Genomic DNA, 25932 nt, shown 5'->3' with positions numbered 1-25932 from the left:
CTTCCGCTTAGCTTCTCTTTACTCTATCACCTTTTTCTTTGTACTTTATTGTTGTTGTTCTTCTTCTCAAGACTGCACTCTTTTAGATGTAATTTCTGATGAAATTAAGGATGCCCTTTCTCTTCACCCCTTTGCCAATACTGTTGTTTATGGTGACTTTAATGCTCATCGCACCGAACGGCTTGGCTCTAACACCACTAACCCTGCTAGCACTAAAGTCCATAACTCTTGCATTTGTCAATCTCTTACTCAGGTAATTAACTTTGTGACTCATTTTCCAGACATCCCTAATCACTTACCTTCGCTGTTTGATTTGTGTCTTGTCTCTGACCCTAGTTTGAGTTCAGTTTCTCCTTTTTCTCCCTCAAAGTGGTTCTGACCATTTGATGACTTTTATAAATCTTTCATCTCGTACTTCTTCTTCGAACTCGCCCTATCATCGCACTACTTACTACTAGTCTAAAGCTGACTGGGATTCTTTTTGTGATTTTTTTTGTGATGGTCCTTTAGTTGTTGTCTTTTTTTCTCTCCGCTGATAAATGCGCCTCCTTCATGACCTCCTGGATCCAGGCAGCAATGAATGCCTTTATTTCATCTTTTCGGTCGAGCCTCATTCTACTCCATGGTTTTCACCTGCTTGTGCCGCTGCAATATCTAATTGTATTCATTTTTTTCATCTTTTTTAAAAGAACAACTCTTTTGAAAACAAACGCCTATTTACTATTGCGAGAAATTGATGTAAAAAGGTACTGTCTGATGCTAAGCTCAATTAGTCTCAGTTCACTAAATCTCGCGTCTAATCTCAGAAGTTAGACTCTAGAGACTTTTGGAAAATCTTCAACAGCATCATCAACAAAAGTAGGTCTAACATAGCATATCTCTCATTCATGGGACTGATCTTATTACCTCTCGTGAGGATAACGCAGAACTATTTGCAAAGAACTCTTCTTCTAGTTCGTGAATCTTATTCGTGAATCTATACTCTTCCTTCCAATTCAATTAAACAGGTTAACCCATTTTTAGACATTCAAATCACTCCAGCTTTCGTTGCTAAAGTCATATCTCAATTAAACTCTTACACAGCTTGTGGCCCAAACAACATTCCTGTCATAGTCTTACAAAAGTGTACTCCAGAACTTTCTTAGATACACTCACTTCTCTCTAAACTATTTAATAAGTACCTGGCTGAATTTTGTTTTCCCGCTTGCTGGAAAACGGCATCCGTGTTTCCGATTTTTAAAAACTCCGGAGAACATTCTGACCCATCCAACGTATGTCCGATCGGTCTTCTTTCTGTTATTAACAAGGTCTTTGAGTCTTTGATCATCAAATTTCTAACACTTTATACTGCTGTCTTGACAAAGAATCTTCTCTTTTTGATCACTTAGAACAGACAGCCGATCTTGAATCTGATCTCACTTTATTAACAGAATAGGGCTTGCAGTGGCTTGTGAAATTTAAGTCTAGCAAAACTCAGTTATTTACTTTAATCGACTATTGCCATACTGTCAACATTCCTATATTGATGAATAGCAACCTTTTCACTGAGTTCTCTTCTTTTACGACTTCTTGGATTATCTTTTACTACTGACCTCTCATGGAAACCATATATACAGCCGATTGCTAAGTTAGCATCTGCTAATGTTACTTCTTTTTATTGTGATCGCCATTTTCTTACTTCTGATTCCATTCTCTTGCTCTACAAATTTCTTATTTGCCCATGTATGGAATACTGTTGTCATACTTAAGCTGGTTCTTCTAATGATGCTCTTCCTGTTCTAGACAAGGTCTAAAAACCTGTTATAAACATAGGTGGACCCGCTTTATCTGCCAAGCTTGAGCCTCTCTCCCATCGTCGTAAAGTTGCATCTCTTTCTCTTTTCTACAAACACTATCATGACAAATTTTTTTTTATAACTTAGAGTATTTGTATTTTCACCTTGCAACCATACTCTTTTTTCCTTTTCACATTTATTTAAATTGTTGATCTCCCCAAAGTTTTAGGGGTCTACTCCAGTCAAAGATGATAAAAAAATATATATGTTATTAAAAACTTGTAAAAATACACCTTTATCATCTTTGAAAAAAAAAACCATATTTTTTACACAATAAAATCGAAAGCAATAAACTTTTTTTTATGTATTTGTGTATATATACGCTGTATTTATTGCATTATATGTATTTTCTTTTTTTAGTCCCTGAATCCGTCAATTTTTTAAATGTCAACAGTGTATCTAAGAAGTCAGTATGTTTGTCATGGATGAAACCAAATATTACGAATGGAATCGTTTCATATTATGTTTTTTATAAATCAGAAATGTTTCCGAACGACACACATGCACTTAGTACTCAAAATCCTTCTTTGTGTGTTGAAAGTCTTGAAGAATTTGTTATGTATGACTTCCATGTTCAACCTTTTACAAGTGCTGGTAATGGTACTATGAGTAATATTTCTAGTAGAACACTTCCTTCCGGTAATTTTATTCTTAATGCAAATTAAAGTTGATGTGTTACAAATTAAGCACAATTGTTTGTTTATAAATTTGTTCAGTTTGTGTTTTTTATGTTTTTCAATTTGTGTTTTTTGTGTTTTCCGAGTTTGTGTTTTTTTTTTTTTTTTCAAAAGTGTTTTTATTTTTTCCTAATAACAAATATCTTATAGAACCTGATGGAGCACCATTAAATTTAAAAGTTATTTCTAAATCTTCAACATCGATTTATTTAACATGGGATCCACCTGAACTTTTGTTACAGAATGGAATTATTGAAAGTTACAATGTGACTTACAATAGTTCTTTAACAGATCTGGTAGAGGTTAAAACACCATCAACTTTTTATGTTGCTACAAATTTAAGTAAATATACAAACTACACTTTCTTAGTTTATCCCTGTAATCAAGTTGGCAAAGGTTTAGTAGGAGCTGCGGGAGAAAGTACTACACAAGAAGATGGTGCGTATTCATTTTATATTTTGCATTTACTTTAAATAATAAACTTTATAAAACAATTATTTAAACGTTTAAGTAAAATATATTTTAAAAATGTTCTAATAAAAAATAAAATGTTCAAATGAAATGTACTTAAGTAAAAAAGAAAATGTTCAAATAGAATGCACTTAAATATACTAGGTAGAAATAAATTTGAAGAAATGATCCAAAAAGGTAGATAAGTATAAGTTAAAAGTAGCTTGAGATAAAAGATTGAAATAGTTTGTTGGTAACTATGATAGTATTTTGTTGCTAACTATGATAGTGTATTGTTGGTAACTATGGTAGTGTATTGTTAGTAACTGTGATAGTGTATTGTTGGTAACTATGTTTTGAATGTATTTTTAATATTTATCGGTAGTTGGTCCAAATTTCAACATAAACAACTTGACAAACTTTATATAATTAATAAATATTAGAATTACTTTTTTTTGTGTGTTTTATTTTGATGTTTTTATGTCACGCCACAATGTTATTATTATTATTATTTTTTTGACATCCATTAAATCATGAAGATGATTTAACGTATTTCAGCATCTTGAGTCTAAAAAAATCATGAATATGTCTTGAGTCCAAAATAATTTAATTTTTGTTTACAAAAAATATCTTCAAAATTTAAAAAACGATTCTTCGTTAGTTTTTATAGTTTAACCATAAAATTAAAGTTTCTAATATAGTTAGTTCTTGGTTGAGTAAAGGTTATGCAACTCTTCCTGTAATCTCCTAACGAGGCTACAACTCTAAAACTCAGTCTAATGGTTCTGAGACCTGCTGGTAGTGGTAGCTCTTAAAGAGGCTGATTCCTTCAACAGCTGTAAAATATCAGAGTAATAACAGTGCCATGTTGCGCATGGATGGCTTCCCTGTTAATGCTTTTGGTGTGCGTTGTCGAGGCCGCAAAAGGAGCTCTTCGTTATTTGGCTTTGTGTTAATTAACGAGACTGAAACAACTGCATAGCTCATCGCTTGGTGTGCCGTGCTCTGTTTAGGAATGAGTCAAGTTCTCTTTATACTCAAATCATGCCCAAAGTCACCAAAACTATTAAACATAAAAAAGCATCCCAACCACCTAGTTGTTTCAGTATATCCTTAACAAATATTCTTGGACTTGCAAGTAACCTTCCATCAGTTGAACCTTACAAAGTTCACTAGAGTTGCTTGCTCTTTGTGAAACTATTTTAAATTCGGCTGTTCTTTCTTCAAATCTCATATTGATGGGTACTATCCATCGATTTGCAAAGAGTCCAATAGTCACATGCTTGGCTTGGGGGTATACTTACGCATAAGTTCACCAATTTGTTTAGAAATCAGGTTTGAATCCTTTGACCATTCTTTTATGTGCTTCCGCTTAGCTTCTCTTTACTCTATCACCTTTTTCTTTGTACTTTATTGTTGTTGTTCTTCTTCTCAAGACTGCACTCTTTTAGATGTAATTTCTGATGAAATTAAGGATGCCCTTTCTCTTCACCCCTTTGCCAATACTGTTGTTTATGGTGACTTTAATGCTCATCGCACCGAACGGCTTGGCTCTAACACCACTAACCCTGCTAGCACTAAAGTCCATAACTCTTGCATTTGTCAATCTCTTACTCAGGTAATTAACTTTGTGACTCATTTTCCAGACATCCCTAATCACTTACCTTCGCTGTTTGATTTGTGTCTTGTCTCTGACCCTAGTTTGAGTTCAGTTTCTCCTTTTTCTCCCTCAAAGTGGTTCTGACCATTTGATGACTTTTATAAATCTTTCATCTCGTACTTCTTCTTCGAACTCGCCCTATCATCGCACTACTTACTACTAGTCTAAAGCTGACTGGGATTCTTTTTGTGATTTTTTTTGTGATGGTCCCTTAGTTGTTGTCTTTTTTTCTCTCCGCTGATAAATGCGCCTCCTTCATGACCTCCTGGATCCAGGCAGCAATGAATGCTTTTATTTCATCTTTTCGGTCGAGCCTCATTCTACTCCATGGTTTTCACCTGCTTGTGCCGCTGCAATATCTAATTGTATTCATTTTTTTCATCTTTTTTAAAAGAACAACTCTTTTGAAAACAAACGCCTATTTACTATTGCGAGAAATTGATGTAAAAAGGTACTGTCTGATGCTAAGCTCAATTAGTCTCAGTTCACTAAATCTCGCGTCTAATCTCAGAAGTTAGACTCTAGAGACTTTTGGAAAATCTTCAACAGCATCATCAACAAAAGTAGGTCTAACATAGCATATCTCTCATTCATGGGACTGATCTTATTACCTCTCGTGAGGATAACGCAGAACTATTTGCAAAGAACTCTTCTTCTAGTTCGTGAATCTTATTCGTGAATCTATACTCTTCCTTCCAATTCAATTAAACAGGTTAACCCATTTTTAGACATTCAAATCACTCCAGCTTTCGTTGCTAAAGTCATATCTCAATTAAACTCTTACACAGCTTGTGGCCCAAACAACATTCCTGTCATAGTCTTACAAAAGTGTACTCCAGAACTTTCTTAGATACACTCACTTCTCTCTAAACTATTTAATAAGTACCTGGCTGAATTTTGTTTTCCCGCTTGCTGGAAAACGGCATCCGTGTTTCCGATTTTTAAAAACTCCGGAGAACATTCTGACCCATCCAACGTATGTCCGATCGGTCTTCTTTCTGTTATTAACAAGGTCTTTGAGTCTTTGATCATCAAATTTCTAACACTTTATACTGCTGTCTTGACAAAGAATCTTCTCTTTTTGATCACTTAGAACAGACAGCCGATCTTGAATCTGATCTCACTTTATTAACAGAATAGGGCTTGCAGTGGCTTGTGAAATTTAAGTCTAGCAAAACTCAGTTATTTACTTTAATCGACTATTGCCATACTGTCAACATTCCTATATTGATGAATAGCAACCTTTTCACTGAGTTCTCTTCTTTTACGACTTCTTGGATTATCTTTTACTACTGACCTCTCATGGAAACCATATATACAGCCGATTGCTAAGTTAGCATCTGCTAATGTTACTTCTTTTTATTGTGCTCGCCATTTTCTTACTTCTGATTCCATTCTCTTGCTCTACAAATTTCTTATTTGCCCATGTATGGAATACTGTTGTCATACTTAAGCTGGTTCTTCTAATGATGCTCTTCCTGTTCTAGACAAGGTCTAAAAACCTGTTATAAACATAGGTGGACCCGCTTTATCTGCCAAGCTTGAGCCTCTCTCCCATCGTCGTAAAGTTGCATCTCTTTCTCTTTTCTACAAACACTATCATGACAAATTTTTTTTTATAACTTAGAGTATTTGTATTTTCACCTTGCAACCATACTCTTTTTTCCTTTTCACATTTATTTAAATTGTTGATCTCCCCAAAGTTTTAGGGGTCTACTCCAGTCAAAGATGATAAAAAAATATATATGTTATTAAAAACTTGTAAAAATACACCTTTATCATCTTTGAAAAAAAAAACCATATTTTTTACACAATAAAATCGAAAGCAATAAACTTTTTTTTATGTATTTGTGTATATATACGCTGTATTTATTGCATTATATGTATTTTCTTTTTTTAGTCCCTGAATCCGTCAATTTTTTAAATGTCAACAGTGTATCTAAGAAGTCAGTATGTTTGTCATGGATGAAACCAAATATTACGAATGGAATCGTTTCATATTATGTTTTTTATAAATCAGAAATGTTTCCGAACGACACACATGCACTTAGTACTCAAAATCCTTCTTTGTGTGTTGAAAGTCTTGAAGAATTTGTTATGTATGACTTCCATGTTCAACCTTTTACAAGTGCTGGTAATGGTACTATGAGTAATATTTCTAGTAGAACACTTCCTTCCGGTAATTTTATTCTTAATGCAAATTAAAGTTGATGTGTTACAAATTAAGCACAATTGTTTGTTTATAAATTTGTTCAGTTTGTGTTTTTTATGTTTTTCAATTTGTGTTTTTTGTGTTTTCCGAGTTTGTGTTTTTTTTTTTTTTTTTCAAAAGTGTTTTTATTTTTTCCTAATAACAAATATCTTATAGAACCTGATGGAGCACCATTAAATTTAAAAGTTATTTCTAAATCTTCAACATCGATTTATTTAACATGGGATCCACCTGAACTTTTGTTACAGAATGGAATTATTGAAAGTTACAATGTGACTTACAATAGTTCTTTAACAGATCTGGTAGAGGTTAAAACACCATCAACTTTTTATGTTGCTACAAATTTAAGTAAATATACAAACTACACTTTCTTAGTTTATCCCTGTAATCAAGTTGGCAAAGGTTTAGTAGGAGCTGCGGGAGAAAGTACTACACAAGAAGATGGTGCGTATTCATTTTATATTTTGCATTTACTTTAAATAATAAACTTTATAAAACAATTATTTAAACGTTTAAGTAAAATATATTTTAAAAATGTTCTAATAAAAAATAAAATGTTCAAATGAAATGTACTTAAGTAAAAAAGAAAATGTTCAAATAGAATGCACTTAAATATACTAGGTAGAAATAAATTTGAAGAAATGATCCAAAAAGGTAGATAAGTATAAGTTAAAAGTAGCTTGAGATAAAAGATTGAAATAGTTTGTTGGTAACTATGATAGTATTTTGTTGCTAACTATGATAGTGTATTGTTGGTAACTATGGTAGTGTATTGTTAGTAACTGTGATAGTGTATTGTTGGTAACTATGTTTTGAATGTATTTTTAATATTTATCGGTAGTTGGTCCAAATTTCAACATAAACAACTTGACAAACTTTATATAATTAATAAATATTAGAATTACTTTTTTTTGTGTGTTTTATTTTGATGTTTTTATGTCACGCCACAATGTTATTATTATTATTATTTTTTTGACATCCATTAAATCATGAAGATGATTTAACGTATTTCAGCATCTTGAGTCTAAAAAAATCATGAATATGTCTTGAGTCCAAAATAATTTAATTTTTGTTTACAAAAAATATCTTCAAAATTTAAAAAACGATTCTTCGTTAGTTTTTATAGTTTAACCATAAAATTAAAGTTTCTAATATAGTTAGTTCTTGGTTGAGTAAAGGTTATGCAACTCTTCCTGTAATCTCCTAACGAGGCTACAACTCTAAAACTCAGTCTAATGGTTCTGAGACCTGCTGGTAGTGGTAGCTCTTAAAGAGGCTGATTCCTTCAACAGCTGTAAAATATCAGAGTAATAACAGTGCCATGTTGCGCATGGATGGCTTCCCTGTTAATGCTTTTGGTGTGCGTTGTCGAGGCCGCAAAAGGAGCTCTTCGTTATTTGGCTTTGTGTTAATTAACGAGACTGAAACAACTGCATAGCTCATCGCTTGGTGTGCCGTGCTCTGTTTAGGAATGAGTCAAGTTCTCTTTATACTCAAATCATGCCCAAAGTCACCAAAACTATTAAACATAAAAAAGCATCCCAACCACCTAGTTGTTTCAGTATATCCTTAACAAATATTCTTGGACTTGCAAGTAACCTTCCATCAGTTGAACCTTACAAAGTTCACTAGAGTTGCTTGCTCTTTGTGAAACTATTTTAAATTCGGCTGTTCTTTCTTCAAATCTCATATTGATGGGTACTATCCATCGATTTGCAAAGAGTCCAATAGTCACATGCTTGGCTTGGGGGTATACTTACGCATAAGTTCACCAATTTGTTTAGAAATCAGGTTTGAATCCTTTGACCATTCTTTTATGTGCTTCCGCTTAGCTTCTCTTTACTCTATCACCTTTTTCTTTGTACTTTATTGTTGTTGTTCTTCTTCTCAAGACTGCACTCTTTTAGATGTAATTTCTGATGAAATTAAGGATGCCCTTTCTCTTCACCCCTTTGCCAATACTGTTGTTTATGGTGACTTTAATGCTCATCGCACCGAACGGCTTGGCTCTAACACCACTAACCCTGCTAGCACTAAAGTCCATAACTCTTGCATTTGTCAATCTCTTACTCAGGTAATTAACTTTGTGACTCATTTTCCAGACATCCCTAATCACTTACCTTCGCTGTTTGATTTGTGTCTTGTCTCTGACCCTAGTTTGAGTTCAGTTTCTCCTTTTTCTCCCTCAAAGTGGTTCTGACCATTTGATGACTTTTATAAATCTTTCATCTCGTACTTCTTCTTCGAACTCGCCCTATCATCGCACTACTTACTACTAGTCTAAAGCTGACTGGGATTCTTTTTGTGATTTTTTTTGTGATGGTCCCTTAGTTGTTGTCTTTTTTTCTCTCCGCTGATAAATGCGCCTCCTTCATGACCTCCTGGATCCAGGCAGCAATGAATGCTTTTATTTCATCTTTTCGGTCGAGCCTCATTCTACTCCATGGTTTTCACCTGCTTGTGCCGCTGCAATATCTAATTGTATTCATTTTTTTCATCTTTTTTAAAAGAACAACTCTTTTGAAAACAAACGCCTATTTACTATTGCGAGAAATTGATGTAAAAAGGTACTGTCTGATGCTAAGCTCAATTAGTCTCAGTTCACTAAATCTCGCGTCTAATCTCAGAAGTTAGACTCTAGAGACTTTTGGAAAATCTTCAACAGCATCATCAACAAAAGTAGGTCTAACATAGCATATCTCTCATTCATGGGACTGATCTTATTACCTCTCGTGAGGATAACGCAGAACTATTTGCAAAGAACTCTTCTTCTAGTTCGACTCGTAATCAAGTTGGCAATGGTTTAGTAGGAGCTGCTATAGAAAATACTACACAAGAAGATGGTACGCAGTCATTATTATATTAGTTTTGTTTTATTTAGTGAACTTTCTCAAACTCTTGTTTAAGTAGTTAAATAAAAAGTTACTTAAATCTTATTGGTAACTAAAGTTTTTGTTTTTTCACCTTGCAACTTTACATCTTTTTTTTTTTTATCATGTTTTTCTTTTTGTTGATCAACTTATATTTTTAAGGGCTTTTCCTTCAGGAATGATAAAAGAATTGGTAATAAAATTTCTTAAACCGATTTTTCTTATACTTTGCATAAACTGTCTTTTTAATGAAGTTATTTTGAATGTGATAATTTTTCTATAGAGTAGGTTTTTATATATATTTTCGCTTTATCTATGTACATTTACTTTGTTATAAAACACGTTTATTGATTTTTTTTTTATTTTTAGAGCTTTTTCAGACATATTTCACTAAAATAGTCTTTCCTATTTTATTTCAATCTATGAAAGAGATAAAGCAGTTAATTATTTTGTGTGGTGCTTAATCAGTTATTTTTTGCTTTTTATAAATTGCACTCTTCGATCACCTCAAAAACTTTGTTTTCCGTATTTTTGCCCTGAATATATGATTTATTATTTTAATTTGTTCTATTTATTTATATATTTTGAGCTATCTTCTTTTAAACTTACTTTTTTGAGTGGATAGTTACCTTAAAGTTTTGAAAGAGTTTTTTAATAAAATGACATTAGCGTTTTATACTTTCAAATGAATTTTAATGCATTTTCCATTCCTTTTAAGTTATTAAAACACATCTTTGCCTATAGAAAAATTTTTAATTTTGCAGTATTTTATAAATCTCCTATGCAGGATACTTATATTGTACTTTTTTAAAGTAAATGGGATTTTTATTTAATTATTTTTAACAAAGATTTTCAAAATCACGGGAACTAATGGTTATTGCAAGAGAAAAGTTTCTCTTGCAAAATTATGTCGGTGAGAGCAGGTTTATGACTTTTGTTAATAAAATAAGCATAAAGTAAACAATTTATTATGTCTTACTAATAATTACTAGCTGTTAGAACCTGTATGATACGAGTCATAGCAAGTCTGTTCCACACCCTGGCTATTTCTAAACTTGTTATTAATTTGGTCTCTTTACTTTAATAAATTTTAGTAAACCACAGAAAAATAATCGATTTTAAATTCTTGGCTTACAATTAACGGGTTTTCAAATAATTTACTGCACTTAATAGCTATAATTATTCACTTCAATATTTTTTATATAACAAAAGTGTCTTTAACATAGATGACAATTGCGTATCATTTCTCCTGGTGTTTATAGAAGCTTAAGGCTATGATAAAACTTAAACCCTCTCATTAAGATTTATTTAAAAAGTAAGAGAGGACACAGAAAATGGGTCACAGGGACCTAGTTATTTCAAACAAGTTAGTTTATCTGTTCAACAATTTTTAATAAAAGCTTATTGAAATTTCGTTTTGGTTTTTAGAAAACAATCAACATTCAGAACATTCCTTAAATTCTGCTATGTAGGAACTTTCAAAAATCAGTCATAAAAGAAAGCCTAAAAATGGAATAAGATTAATATAAATAAAATAAATTGCACATTAATGTGTTATTTATTTTATTTATTTATTTATTTGAAAACTCAAAAATGTGACTAAACAGATAACAAATAAATAACTTGTTGTGAGATTGTTTTTCTTTTGTGAAAGTTTCATGGTTTGTTGTTGCAAGTTTGAATTAACATTTTTAGAAAAAAAAGTAAATAATCACAATAAGATAAACCTTTATGTTTTTATTTGAAAACTGAATCCTCGGTGAATGATTTTTTAGTGATCAGTTTTAGTAATGAAACTACCTTATAATAAATATTTAACTATAGACACTGACATGAAGGTACCCAAGTCGTCTATCAACACAAAACAACACAACAATAAGATCACAAAGTTAACAAATAACATAACATATTACAGTAAACTCTGAGTTACTCAAACCTCCAAAGGACCAAGAAAAAGCTGTACATACTTTAACTACTAACAGCACACACATTAAACAATTGCAATATATAAACTCATATAACCTTATATAACACATAATAAAAATGCACATTACCACATAATATGGCACATAAAAATACTTATCAAAAAACTATAAATTAAGAACATTTACAAATACACCATTTGTGTAATACTTGTTAAATAAAATGGCTTGTAATGCATGTCTATCAAATTTAAAAAACAAATGATCAAATGACTTGGTTCTGGAGCATCCCACATAGAATTGGTTGTAAAAAAACCAAGACTTTTTGAGATTAATAGCAACTTTAATAAGTAGAGGACCTAGATGCTTGTAGTGATATAATAAAAATTGATCCCAAGTTGAATCGGAATATATATATATATATATATATATATATATATATATATATATATATATATATATATGTATATATATATATATATATATATATATATATATATATATATATATATATATATATATATATATATATATATATATATATATATATATATATATATATATATGTATATATATATATATATATATATATATATATATATAAAAATAATGAATACGAGTTCTCTCAATACTAATTTTTTTATTTAATCTAAGAAATTTTTGCTAGATTTTTGATACTAGCATCTTCAGCTTTAATTACAAATTGGGCTTCTTTAATGTTATGTAAGTATAAAAAATATGCTGTCCAGAATTTCGTTTTTACATACTGACTATCATCTAAATTCGTACTTACGTTCTTAGGTTCGCATTTGTTAAACTGAATTTCGATTGCCTCCCAAACTTTTCTTTCAAAATCTTTGGGTTCTATTTTTAACATTTTTACTTAATCCCATTTTATATTACATAGACATTTAATTTTATGATGCCCAATTGGAGATTGTTCCAATTTTTCTTCAAAAATATTTTTTTGGTGTTGTTTCATTCTTGTTGCTATTTTCATTTTTGTTTTGTCAATGTATTTTTGTTCACACTCGCATTCTATTAGGTAAACTCTGCAATAGCTATTTGATGGTAGTGTTGTTTTGTTGCGTGAAGTCAGCAAAGATTTAAGATTTGCACTAGATTTAATGACTGCCCTGTAACCTGCTTTCCTAAAGATTTTTCGAAGTTTTGGTGATAATATTAGGATCCATGATAGTGATATAGTTGGCATGGTTGCTTTGTTGTTAGATTAGACTATTTCATTATCTGAGTGTGGTTTTTTTTATAACAATATTTGCAAGGTTTAGTAATTTTTTCTTTTCATATCCATTTTCAGCAAACAAATTTATTAAGAAATCAGAATCTTTATTTAAAAATTTTTCAGAGCAAATTGATAAAGCTATATGAATAAATCCTTTAAATATTCCTTCTAAGATTTTTGGATCATGGTTTGAATTGGGCTTAACCTGAATATTTGTTAATGCTTTTTTTCAATGTATGTTAAAATCATAATTACCTTTTTGATTATTGGTTATTTGGGTGTCTAAAATATTTAATCTTTTGTTTTCATCTTTCAATTCAATTGTATTTAATGGCATGATGTTGACTGTTTAATATTTGTTGAAAACAGATGGCATTATGTTTATTTATAAATCTTGCGTGGCTATCATCTACATAAAGTTTATGCAGTACTGTGGCCTATCTTTATATAAGGATGATGTCCATATTAGTAAAAAAATTTTTAGGTGTCAAAATGTATACCCCTTATTTCTTTTTAAACCATCTAGACTTACTTAAAAACATAATTTTTATGACATCATTAACCCATGCCAACAGAACTCTAAAGATTTTGAAAAATCGCTGTTTTTACTCCTTTGTTATGTAGCTAAATTAAATAAAACATTTATATTTCATAAAATTTTTATTAAAATAATATCAAATTGCAGATCAGGCAAAATATTTTCCTTTGAGGGTCTTTTTTACAGTCTGGATAAAGATTTCTATGCTTTTACACATAGCTAAAATTGCTTTTCTTCTTTTTTGCAGTGATCAAATCATGAAGTTTTTTAATAAGTTTTACTGCTCTTTCAGCTTTATTGTTTACACAAATCTTGATTTGCCTTCACCACCAGACTGCATCCATCCTATGGTCTCACATATATAACTTTAATAAATAAACAAATGTCGTAACAAAAGTGCTTGTACCCTTGGTGCTAATTTTGAATTAAGATTGCAACAAAAATATTTTTAAAGAGCTTTAGCCATCCACCTTGCTTGTTGCATTCCTCCAGGAGATCTGATTTTAAGTATTTTTTTATTATCACCTCCTAAGAAAATAACAGATAGTTCAATCAGTTTCCAATTTTGTCACACACTATGGTTTTTTGCAGTTCTCGATTAAAAAATGTTAACAATTCTTTTATTGTCGTAAAAATTTGTAAATGTTGACAATATTGGTGCATGTTTCAATAGCAGCAGGATTAATATTTTTTTAGTTGTTTCTAAATCTTTTGAATATTGGGATATCAGAGCTACTTGTGACATGGTGAATTTTTGTTTCAAGTACACATTTAAAACCAGTTTGTAAATGTGATGGCAGCAAGGAAAGAGTACTAACTCCCTGTCTAGTTTTGTTCCAAAAGTAAACATGCTCCTTTCAGTGGTCTTGTATTAGATGCTGTTTTGTCACAGCACATTATTTGTACTTTGTCATCAAGGTTCCAGTTAAAGAGTGCCTTGAATACAGCTTATATGTTCACTAGTTAGATTGGCACGATACTTTGATTTAACAAATTTCATAGTCGAAAATAAAGTTTCACATGTATATGTTGAACCAAAAATTGAAATAAGTTTTATACTAATCCTTTTTAGTTGAGGATACTTAACTTCAGGAACCAGTTTCCAAAAATCTTATAAAGTTATTGTTTTATGCAGCATTTGAAGATTTTGATCTTCTTGGAGATCAAGTAATTCTATTTCAATTTGAGATGTTTCTTCAAGTATATTTTCTGGTATTGGACAACCATCACAAATAATATCAATTAAAAGTTCTACAAACCTAAAAAGAATGTCACTACTTGAAAGCCACTTTACAGCACAGTAAAATAACAAGTCACTTGGTTTGTCAGCAAGATCCAGTTCACTAATGAAATTTTTAAACTGTCTGTGATTTTTTGCATTATATCGAATATAATTTACAATCTCCAGCACTGATTTAAAAATAATTGGAAACTTAAAATGTTTTGTTGCTAAATGTTCTCGATGAATCACACAATGAACTGGGAAAAACTCTGGACACGTAGGATTACTATTCAGTAGACCCATAAGCCCGATGTGTTTTCCAACCATTGCTGTTGCACCATCTGTAGCAACACTAACAAGCTTGTTCTTAGGAGCATTGATTTTCACCAGAACAGTGTCAAGGGCTTCCTTTAAGTCAATTCCACGAGTTGTGTCTTTTAGCTCTACTAAGTCGAGAAACAGAAATATTTGAAATTAACCATTGAACTTTGCTATTATTAGGATCTAAAACTGAGATCACATCAAAAAGATTTTGTTTTACAAACTCTCCATCGGTGTAAGGATGTTTACTTTTTGCAATGTTCCAAGCTATAATAAAACTTGCTTCTGTTGTAAAATTTGGTTCTTTGCTGGAAGATGAAATATTCATTTGTTGATTTTTAAATATTGTTTTAAGCAACTCGATTTTATTTTTTCTATGACATGAATTTATTGGGTATTTTTCAGAAAAATACATATGTTTTGTTTCATAGTGACGTTTAACATTACATGTCTTATTATGAGCTAGTTCAGTATTACAAATTAAACACATAGGTTTATTCTCTTTTTCAATAAATGAGTATTTTTTTGTCCAATCACCATGAAATGATCTGTTCTCATCCCCAATTTTTCTTTTCTTACTTCTATTGTGAAGTGCTTTATTGTCATCTTTTGCTATATCCATTTTTCAAACAATATGTCTTCCGGCAATGTATAATTCAAATTTTTATTATCAGTAAATCGATAAAACTTTTGAAAAGAGCTGCATGTGGCTCGTGAGCCGCTATTTGGCCATCCCTGGTTTAACCGTTTGTTCATATCTGGATTTTTCCATTCCATGAACTTTTCATTCCACGAACAACAAACTTTCCTTAATCTCAAGCTCAAATTTGTTGGAGGCAGAATCCAATATTGAGAATCAGTCATTATTATAATTATCAAAATAATTATTGTTAACATGGAAATGTTTGTATATGTGTGAGTTTTTGTCTCTCCTGTAGTGTTCAGTTGAAATATTGGATTCTGCCTCCAATAAATTTGAGCTTAAGATTAAGGTACCATAATAAGATATCATTATGAAATACTTATTATTTTCAAAATTTTTATATAGTTTTGCTTCATTTGAGTTAAAGATTAACCAACTTTTGAAATTTTTTTTTCTCCAAAATATTAGAAACCTTGTAAATGTTCAAGCGTCTGTGGGGTCTAAAAATACTTTTTCTCAAATTTCCACGATTATTTAATTATTAAAAATTATATAAAAATTTCAAAAATAATATTCATTTTGAAAAATTTTAACTTATCAAAATTATCATAAAAAAAATAAAAAATGCATTTTTTTCATTTTTTGTTAAAAGCGTAATTTTTTATGTAATAACCATAAATAACAATTTTTTTTTAGAAATAATAAAAATTTTAAAATTTTCATATAATTTCGTTTCATTTGAGTACCAAGTTGACATATTTAAAAAAAAAAATTTTTTGTAAATATTAAGGACCCAATTAATATTCGAGGGTCTTGAGGGACCTATATTAGATAGAACACATTTAGGGGGTAGGATCAGATTATTTTCAAAAAAATATTGTTTTTTGGGACACCCTAATATGTATATATATATATATATCTATATATCTATATATATATATATATATATATATATATATATATATATATATATATATATATATATATATATATATATATATATATATATATATATATATATATATATATATATATAAATTAGTAAAAAACACTTATCTCACTTTTTCTTCAACTTTAAGTTTCACCATTGCTGGATCATCAGGAAGAGTTACTAAATCTCAAAAAAAATTCAATTTATAGAAAAAAATATTTTACAGGAAGTTATAAATTATTATAACTAAAAATAAAAAAAATATTTTAATTACTCTATTTTTTTGGTTAACGGGAAGTTACAGAAAGTAATTATTAAATAAATTTCTTTGGAATAGGGATAATTTAATTTGGTCATTTGTTTTTATAATTTTTTAAGAGGTATTTATTTTCGTGTCTACATTTAGAAATTAATTTCTAAATTTTTTATTTAATAAATTTTCCTGATTTAAATGAGTAATTATTTCAAATTTTTCTTGGAAACATAGCATACATTTTTTGGAAATGTTATTATAGGCAGGGGCAGATTTTAGAATAGACCATTGTAAATTAAAATTTTTATTTTTATCTTTTAAATCCCAAATATATTTTGACAGCATACAAATATATATATATATATATATATATATATATATATATATATATATATATATATATATCAATATATATATATATATATATATATATATATATATATCAATATATATATATCAATATATATATATATCAATATATATATATATATATATATATATATATATATATATATATATATATATATATATATATATATATATATATATATATATGTATATCTACTATATATTTACCCAGGTCACTGATTCCCTGATTTCTGATAGTGTAATGCTGACTTAATGCTTACTTATGGAAATTATTTTATTTTAAAATTAATTAATTAACAATTAAAATTAAAGATTTAAAATTTTTGAAATCCAATGCTTTTGTATGTTGTTAAAACACAAATTTTGCAATCAATTTTGTCTGATATTACTGTTTTATTTTATTACCATTCGGCTGTCTGCGTGTGTAAAAAAACAAGAGTTCAGGAAGATGCGGGTCTTGAACCAGAGACATTCCAATTTACAAAGTCAACGTCTTATCCAAATATGCTAACGCGCATTAAAGTATGAAAAAATCAATATAGTTATCTTAAAAATTCTTTTTATTTTTTTCATATAAAAAATAAACTTACTTAAAATTAGCTAAATTAATTGATTTAATACAAAATTAATTATTGAATATTTTATTGTCATCAAGCAAGAGTATGTATGCAAAATTTCAAGAAAATCTTTCATCAGGAAGTGACAGGAAGTGAAAATTGATTGCAAGATTTGATTCTCACAGACAAACAAACAAACAGATAGAGACGACGACTTAATAAAAGTCAAAACAAATTTATTTTATTTAAACTTTATTACTTAAACAAATTTATTTTATTTAAACTTGTTGAATTACAATATTGTGTGGTGTAGTGGTTAATAAATTTGATCGTGGTGTCTGCGCTCTGTTTAATTCCTATTTAAGCCTACTTTTGTTTTTTTTAGAATATTTTTTTATTAATTAACTAATTGATGCTAATATATTAATAATAATAAATATTAATATAATAAAAGACACAGTGGTTAATAAATAGTTAAGTAATTCAGTTTATAAATAACATAAATACGTGTAACATGTCTTGCTTTGAAAGAAAAACATTATCGTTAATGATCTTATTCTCGAGACAATAAGGGAAGGCGGGGGCGGGGGGATAGAAGGAGTGCTGGTGGGAATTTTAGTCTAGATCTAATAAACGAAGGAAGTTTTAATATAAGAGATAGTGGGAATTTTTTTATGATACAATATAAGTATTTTTTATAAAAAAATTTAGTTTATAAATCTGAACTATTATTTTTTACAAAATACACTTAAAACTATTTAATTCTAGCATGGCTTGCGGTCAAATGCGCGTTTTTGAACAGCTGTTTTACCATATTTTCAATAGGACTTAATATGCTGAATCAAGATTTACCAGGTCTGAGATTTTTAAGCCTGTTTACGCTGGAAGTTTTTGTTTTTATCGATGACTGAAAGAATTATTTTCTAATTTTTAAGGCCCATTTTTACTGATTTTTTTTTTAGTTTTGAGATATAAAGTTTTTGCTAACAACAATTAAAAATGAATAAAGGGGGATGGTGTCTTAATAAGCTTGGGGTGGGTAAGAAAATTTTCCAAAAAATAATAAGCGTTCTCTCCCCCCCCCCCCTCCTTATATTAAGGACTCGAGAGTAATATAGTTTATAAAGAAATTCTTTAATGAATTTCTTATTTTTAACATTTGTTTTAAGTCAATTAAATTTTTAATTTTAATTCTTTTTTACTTAAAAACACTCATTAGGTATGCATGATATATATAAGATTTATTTGTCTTCACTGGCTTCACTTCACTTCTCAAAATAATTATCATTTACAAGTGTAAAAGGTTGCTAAAAAAGGATTTTACTAGTATATATATATATATATATATATATATATATATATATATATATATATATATATATATATATATATATATATATATATATATATATATATATATATATACATACACACACACCTATAGTAAAAGGCTTAAACTTACCATTTTAGATAAAAAATAGCTCTTAACTGCTATATGGTAGTAGTAAGTGACCGGAGCCCTGGCTAAAAATGAGAATTTTTTCAAACCCGGCCCCGGCAAAATTATAAGATTTAGCTGGGGTTGATACCCGGGGCTAGAAAAAAATTTATCATGCTTTGTATATTATAATTTTATGCTTACATTTACTATTTATTAAATACTGGCATACATTTAAATATTCCTAAACTCTAACTTACTTCCAACAAGATTGCAAGCAACCACTATTAAGTTATGAGTTTAAAATAGAGAGTAAGTTAAAATACTAGGAAACGTAAAACTGAAGATTTAAAAAGTTGTAAGTTGTATAAAAAGGGAAAACATGAATATGGGTAAGAGTTATCAGGTTTTTTTTTTATGTTCAAGGAAAAAAACTGGATTAATAAAAGTTTTTATAGCATGAAGGTAAAAATACAGTAAAAGGATGTAACTCGTTAAATAAAAAGCCAAGCAAGAATGAGTTTTGGTTTATCGTTATAGAGTATAGAGATGATAGCTCGTTTGAGCATTGACCATGATTGTATTTGTAGAAAAAAGAAAGAAATGCAACCTTACAACAATTGGAGAGTGGCTCAAGTTTGGTAGATAAAGCAGGTCCAATTACATTTGCAAGAGGGTTGTTATTCATCAATATAGAAATCCCAAAAATATTGCAATATTTTTTTGCAGTAAATAAATGAGTTTAGTTGTCTAACAAAAATTGTGGATTTTAAGTCCAGAATTTAAATCCATAAGCCACTGCAAGCCTTAAGCTGTTACAGAAAAGAGATCAGATTTAAAAACGGCTGCTTGTTCTAAGCAATTAAAATCTGCAGTTAGAAAGAAATAGTTTCATAACCCTTAAACCTTTATATAAAGAAACTAATAACAGAGTGAAGACTAGTTTCAGGATGGTTGGAGAGTTCAAAGTGTTTTCTAAAGTTTTGAAAAATTGGAACCACTTATCTTGCACTTTTTCAAAGTTTAGAAAAAATTAAAGAGAGTTCTGGAGAACACTTTTTTATGGCTATAATGAAAATCTATTCTGGAGCACAAACCGTAGAAGTGTTTATTTGAGAATTAACTTCAGGATTGGAAGCCAGAGTGATTTGGATGTTTAACATTGGGTTAGTCTGTTTAACTGTCAGGAGAGTATGGCCATTATATTCAAGAGTCAAATTAGAGTAAGATTTCTTTGCAAATAGCTCTGCTTTATTCTGAGGAGAAGTAAAGAGATCAGACCTATGAATTAGAGATTAAATGTTAGACTTACTTTAGCTAATGACACTGTTGAAGACTTACCTAAAGTCTCTAGAACCTAACATCTGATATAAGATACAGGATTTAATAAACTGAGAATAACAGAGCTTAACATCTGACATGATTTTTTTACATTGGCTTCTTTCAATAATAAATAAGCATCTTTCCTTAAGAAAGACGTTCTAGTAAAAAAGATGAAAAAAATGATGAATGTTAAATAAAGCATACATATTATAAATACAAACATATATGTTGGCTATTTATTTAGACGGTGGTATACAATATCCTTTCATTGTTATATAAACTTTAGTATTTATATGGTGTAGTATTTGCTGAAAGAGATGATCAGATGGATGTGTGGTGTGACTCTAGCAAGACAAGAAAAGGAGGCATAATCTTAGACAGGTTAGAAAAATCGTTGTATCAAATAATGTTTGTTAGAAAAGATTAAAGTAATTTAGGTACCACCATGTAGAGAGGTAGCAGCTTCAGTAGAAAATGGTAGTGGTAGAAATAAGAAAACTTTAAGAGAGTGCCTTACATATTGTATGAATGAGCTTAAGTTAAGAAAAAAAATGCTCTAGATTGTTTATATTAGAGAAACAGCATAAAAGAGGAAGGCTAAAGCCTGATGGTAATGATGATGATAATAATGATGATGATTATCATCATTAGGCTTTAGCCTTCCTCTTTTATGCTGTTAATGATGATGATCATGGTAATGATGATGATCATGGTAATGATGATGATGATGATGATGATGATAATAATGATGATCATAATGATCATGTTGATCATAATGATGTTTATATATGCATATATATACAAAATGTAACATGAATTTTGAAAAAAAATATATATATATACCTTAGGGTGTATAAATGTTTATGCAGCCCCAGTTACAAACCCGGCCCTCGCTATATTTTATCAAACCTGGCCCCGGTCAAGTATCAACCCTGGTCACTTACTATTTGGTAGCTAATTTGACAAAATTACAGTTAGATAACAACAAAACGCATTAATTTTATTGAGGAAACTAAATAAATATGTTTTTTTTAAAAACCACAAAGTGTTAATTAAAAGTCTGAAATGTTTTTTTAAATTTTCTAAATGACGTAGCAGCACTCCCTTGTAGTAGCCGCTATAAGATTGTTGATGCAGTAACACTCCGTGCATGTTTTACAGTGAAAAAAATAAAAATTAAAACATTCAGAATGTCTTTATTTAAAAAAATGATAAAATAAAAACATTCTGAGTGTTTTTATTTTTGTTTTTTTACTGTAAAACATGCATGATGTGTTGTTACATTGACTATCATATAGCCTGGTGATACAAGGAAGCACTGCTACATCGACTGAGAGTTTGATTGGGGCAGGGGTCCTATCAAATAATTAAAAAAACACTCTTTTTTTTTAAAAAAATAGTTTTAAACTTTTTCCTTTTTCTATATATATATATATATATATATATATATATATATATATATATATATATATATATATATATATATATATATATATATATATATATATATATATATGTATGTATGTATATATGTATATCTATATGTATATATATATGTATATATATATATATATATATATATATATATATATATATATATATATATATATATATATATATCTATATATATATATATAAATGTTGGGTTAATTGCATATAATGTATTTTAATTTTTTAGTACCTGAATCTATCAATTTTTTATGTCAGCAGTATTTCGAAAAAATCAGTGTGTTTGTCATGGGTGAAACCAAATATTACTAATGGAATCATTTCATATTATGTTTTTTATAAATCAGAAATGTTTCCAAACAACACATGTTCTTAGTACTCAAAATCATTCATTGTGTGTTCAAAATCTTATATAATATTTATAAATAATATATTATAATATATAATTTTAAATAATTTTTTGTCTTTGGATATTATTGTGCTCCAAGAAGAACTTATCTTGTCACAGGTAGGAGCATTTAGAATGAAGATTCACTGGTTTCCAACATCTTCTTTGTTGAGCTGGCATGAAATCTCTAATATTTTGATTTTAAAGTTTTTTAACCACTGCACTATGTCAATAAATTATTAAAATTTTTAAAATAAGATTCAACAGTAAAATGGTAATTGTATTGTCATTAATGATAATGAAAAACTTTTAATAATAGTTTCAATAATAGCCATAATCATTATAATCGTTATATTAACAGTAATAGATATAATAATTATAATAATAATGATAGTAATTATGGTAATATATTAATGCCGAACTTAAGTTTTAGTAGTAGTAGTGCCCCATTGAGTGTGTTTGACATGGAACCCATGTTAACCATTCCAACCTAGGTAATAGGGAGAAAGAGATGCAGAGTTGCAGTTCTTTTTTAAAGAAATTTCAAACTAAAGTGTATGCAAAAATCTAACTTTAAAACTTCAAATTATGTAATGTTTAAACATATATCAAGTTATGCAGTTTAACTTTAATTTAAAAATTGCATTGTGGCAATATCTCCTCAACTTTGATCTATAGCATTTATTTGCCGTTTTATAAAGTCTTGTTTGTTTAATAATATTAAAACATTAGTCATCTGATACACCTCAGTGAAATGGTTAGCTCGCAGAGTTTTAGAAGCAACGTATTGTGGTTCAAATCCCACAACTGGCACCATTTTTTTTCTTGTAAATCTTTTTCGATTTTTGAAAATACAAAATAAAACACTTTTGTCCTTTGGGTATTATATACATAACATATATAAAAATACTATAAAAAATGCAAGAAAGAGAACTTTAAGAAAAGCTTATTTGTCGTTTTATAAAGCCTTTTGTTTATAAAATACTTTTAAAATTTTTGTCAGATAATATGTCTATGTGGGTTCACTGTGGTTCAAATCCTTTCACTGACACTATTTTTTTAAAACACAAAAAACAAGCATTTTTAAAGTTCTACAGATGTTCTAAACATACATAAAGATATTATATACAAATCAAACGAAAGAAAGAGAATTTTTAAATAGCCAAAAATTTCTAAAATCATCAAAACACTGGGAGAAATTTGTTGCACATATGTCATGGGATAGGTTTATGTTATTAATGTGCTCAGGTAATTAGTCCTAATAGCATCTAATATAACATAATATAACAATAAACAAATATGCAAATGTAAAAAATCCACTTATATACCGTTATATACAGGATTGTGTGTAATATAAGAAAAATTTTCTAATAATGACAAATCTTTTTTGCTGAAACTGTTTGGTTTTGAGTTTTTGCATTTATGTTGTTGAATTTAAAAAATTAAGAAACATCTCATTCATGTGAAAATTTTGAAACTTCGATTTTAGATTTACCCCTCTCTTGATAAATATTGCTAAAATTACGTACAAATATAAGTGTAAATGTCTTTAGCATATGTTGAGTTTGCAGGCGCTATATAGAACAATCGTTTATAATATATGTTTAATATGAGAAAACTTTATCATTTGATTATAACGGTAAGAAGCCTTTTTTGTTTTATATATATATATATATATATATATATATATATATATATATATATATATATATATATATATGTATACATATATGTATACATATATATGTATGTATGTACGTATTTTTTACGTGAAGGGGAGATCTTGAACCCCCAAAACAACACTGATGACAGTGCACTAAACCACTGAGGTATCAATGATATGCATTTAGGAAAAAAACAAATCTAATTATAAATCTCTTATAAGCTCTACGCATACAGAAAAGGTGGGCATGTTAATTTTTTTTTGCTCTTTAAGCAAAATTCAAAATGATTTATTATATTAAAAAATATTAAAGTCAATAAGGAATAGGTATAGAAATGATTGGTGTGGAATCGATAAGTTTTAACTTCTTTGTTATGCAATATATATATATATATATATATATATATATATATATATATATATATATATATATTCACACACACGAATAACAGCAGAATAACATTTGCTATGAGTTATATGAATAATGTAATAATGATTCAAACAAAGTTATTTTTAATCTTTATAAATATATTAGTAAAACAATAAAAGTAATAGCCATCAGGGATGCAGAGTCCCAAAAGGACTCCACTTTATATTGCTTTTTCCTGGTCTCTAGTTTACAAAAGCTCTGAATATGTTGGTTGACTTGTATAAAAAAAACTCAAGAAATTGAATGCCTTAAATGAAAGCCCGGAGTCCTTGCTGCCATTATACCTAAGGACTCTGGATTCAAAAAGTGATTGTTCCTCTAACCTAAAAGTTATAATTTTTTTTACCAATAGTAGTCCATAAACGTTTTTTATATTGTTAGAGCTCCTGGATACCAAAAACTAGGAAGAAGTAATCTTTTTATAACAGTTGAATCCGGAGTCCTTTTTGGGACTCCGTATCCCTAATAGCCATAAATAAAAATCTTTTATTTAATTACATTTATTATTATTTTTTTTTAGTTCCTGATGAGCCTGATAGCATTTTTTGTTTTAATGGTCGAGAAGGTTCTAAACATTTTATTTTCTTGAATTGGACTAAACCTATATTTGAAAATGGCATTCTTTTGAATTACGCTCTTTACAGAAATAACAATCTGGTTTTAAGGAATTTAAACAAAAGTTTTATAGATAAAGAAGAACTAAGTATTTTTTGAATTTTTGAATTTGTTATACTTATCATTATGTGCATAAATATATAAAGTGTCTAATTTCTTTTCTTTTTTTATTTCTTTTTTTTTTTTTTATTAATTAAGAATTTAGTTTATTTAATGAATTATGATTTAATAAATTGTGACTTTTTTTCAACCATTTAGAACCATACACTAAATATAACTACAATTTAGCCGCTTCTACAAAAGTTGGATATGGAAAAAACAAGTCTATATCTTGTAGAACTCAGGAAGACAGTAATTTATTAAATATTACTATTAATTAATCTTTTTAAATGAAATGATTATTTTGTATTTCATGGATATTGAATTATATGAAAGTTATTATACTACGCAATGTCACCAAATAATGACTCGTAATAATGTTGAGTAGATATATGTAGTGTAGTGTAGTGTATTTGTCACCAAATAATGACTCGTAATAATGTTGAGTAGATATATGTAGGAAATAAAAGAAAGTTTAAATCAAATATATTTTAAAACTTTATTTCATAGATATTTATGAATAGCAAATTTATTAATTTTAAATAAACTCCTAAATAATGATTTAAAATTTTTTTTTGTTTTTTTTTTTGGATATTAATTTGCTCCAAGAAGACCTTATCTTGTCACAGGTAGGAGCATGGTTTTCTACATACGTTCACTGGTTTTCTACATCTTTTTTGTTGAGCTGGCATGAATTCTCTAATATTTTGATTTTAAAGTTTTTTAACCACTGCGCTATGACTATTTATTATTCAATAAATTAATAAAATTTATAAAATAAAATTTAACAGTAAAAATGATAATTATGTTGTTAATAATGTTAA

The 25932-nt window shown here is 28.7% G+C and overlaps 1 protein-coding gene across 1 annotated transcript in view; it reads left to right on the top strand.

The window, feature by feature from the left end:
• The window catches only part of LOC100212348 (phosphatidylinositol phosphatase PTPRQ), a 268145-nt gene that overhangs the window by 189483 nt on the left and 52730 nt on the right, over positions 1-25932 (top strand). The window contains exons 10-15 of the mRNA XM_065810526.1: positions 2196-2474; positions 2663-2950; positions 6523-6801; positions 6991-7278; positions 24915-25097; positions 25268-25360. Coding sequence (XP_065666598.1) covers positions 2196-2474; positions 2663-2950; positions 6523-6801; positions 6991-7278; positions 24915-25097; positions 25268-25360 — 1410 coding nt within the window. The remainder of the gene's footprint in view (positions 1-2195; positions 2475-2662; positions 2951-6522; positions 6802-6990; positions 7279-24914; positions 25098-25267; positions 25361-25932) is intronic.

The sequence above is a fragment of the Hydra vulgaris genome, chromosome 11, assembly GCF_038396675.1.
Source record: "Hydra vulgaris chromosome 11, alternate assembly HydraT2T_AEP".
Classification (NCBI taxonomy): domain Eukaryota; kingdom Metazoa; phylum Cnidaria; class Hydrozoa; order Anthoathecata; family Hydridae; genus Hydra; species Hydra vulgaris.
Note: the sequence above shows the minus strand (reverse complement) of the source record. Positions and strands in the feature narration are given on the sequence as shown.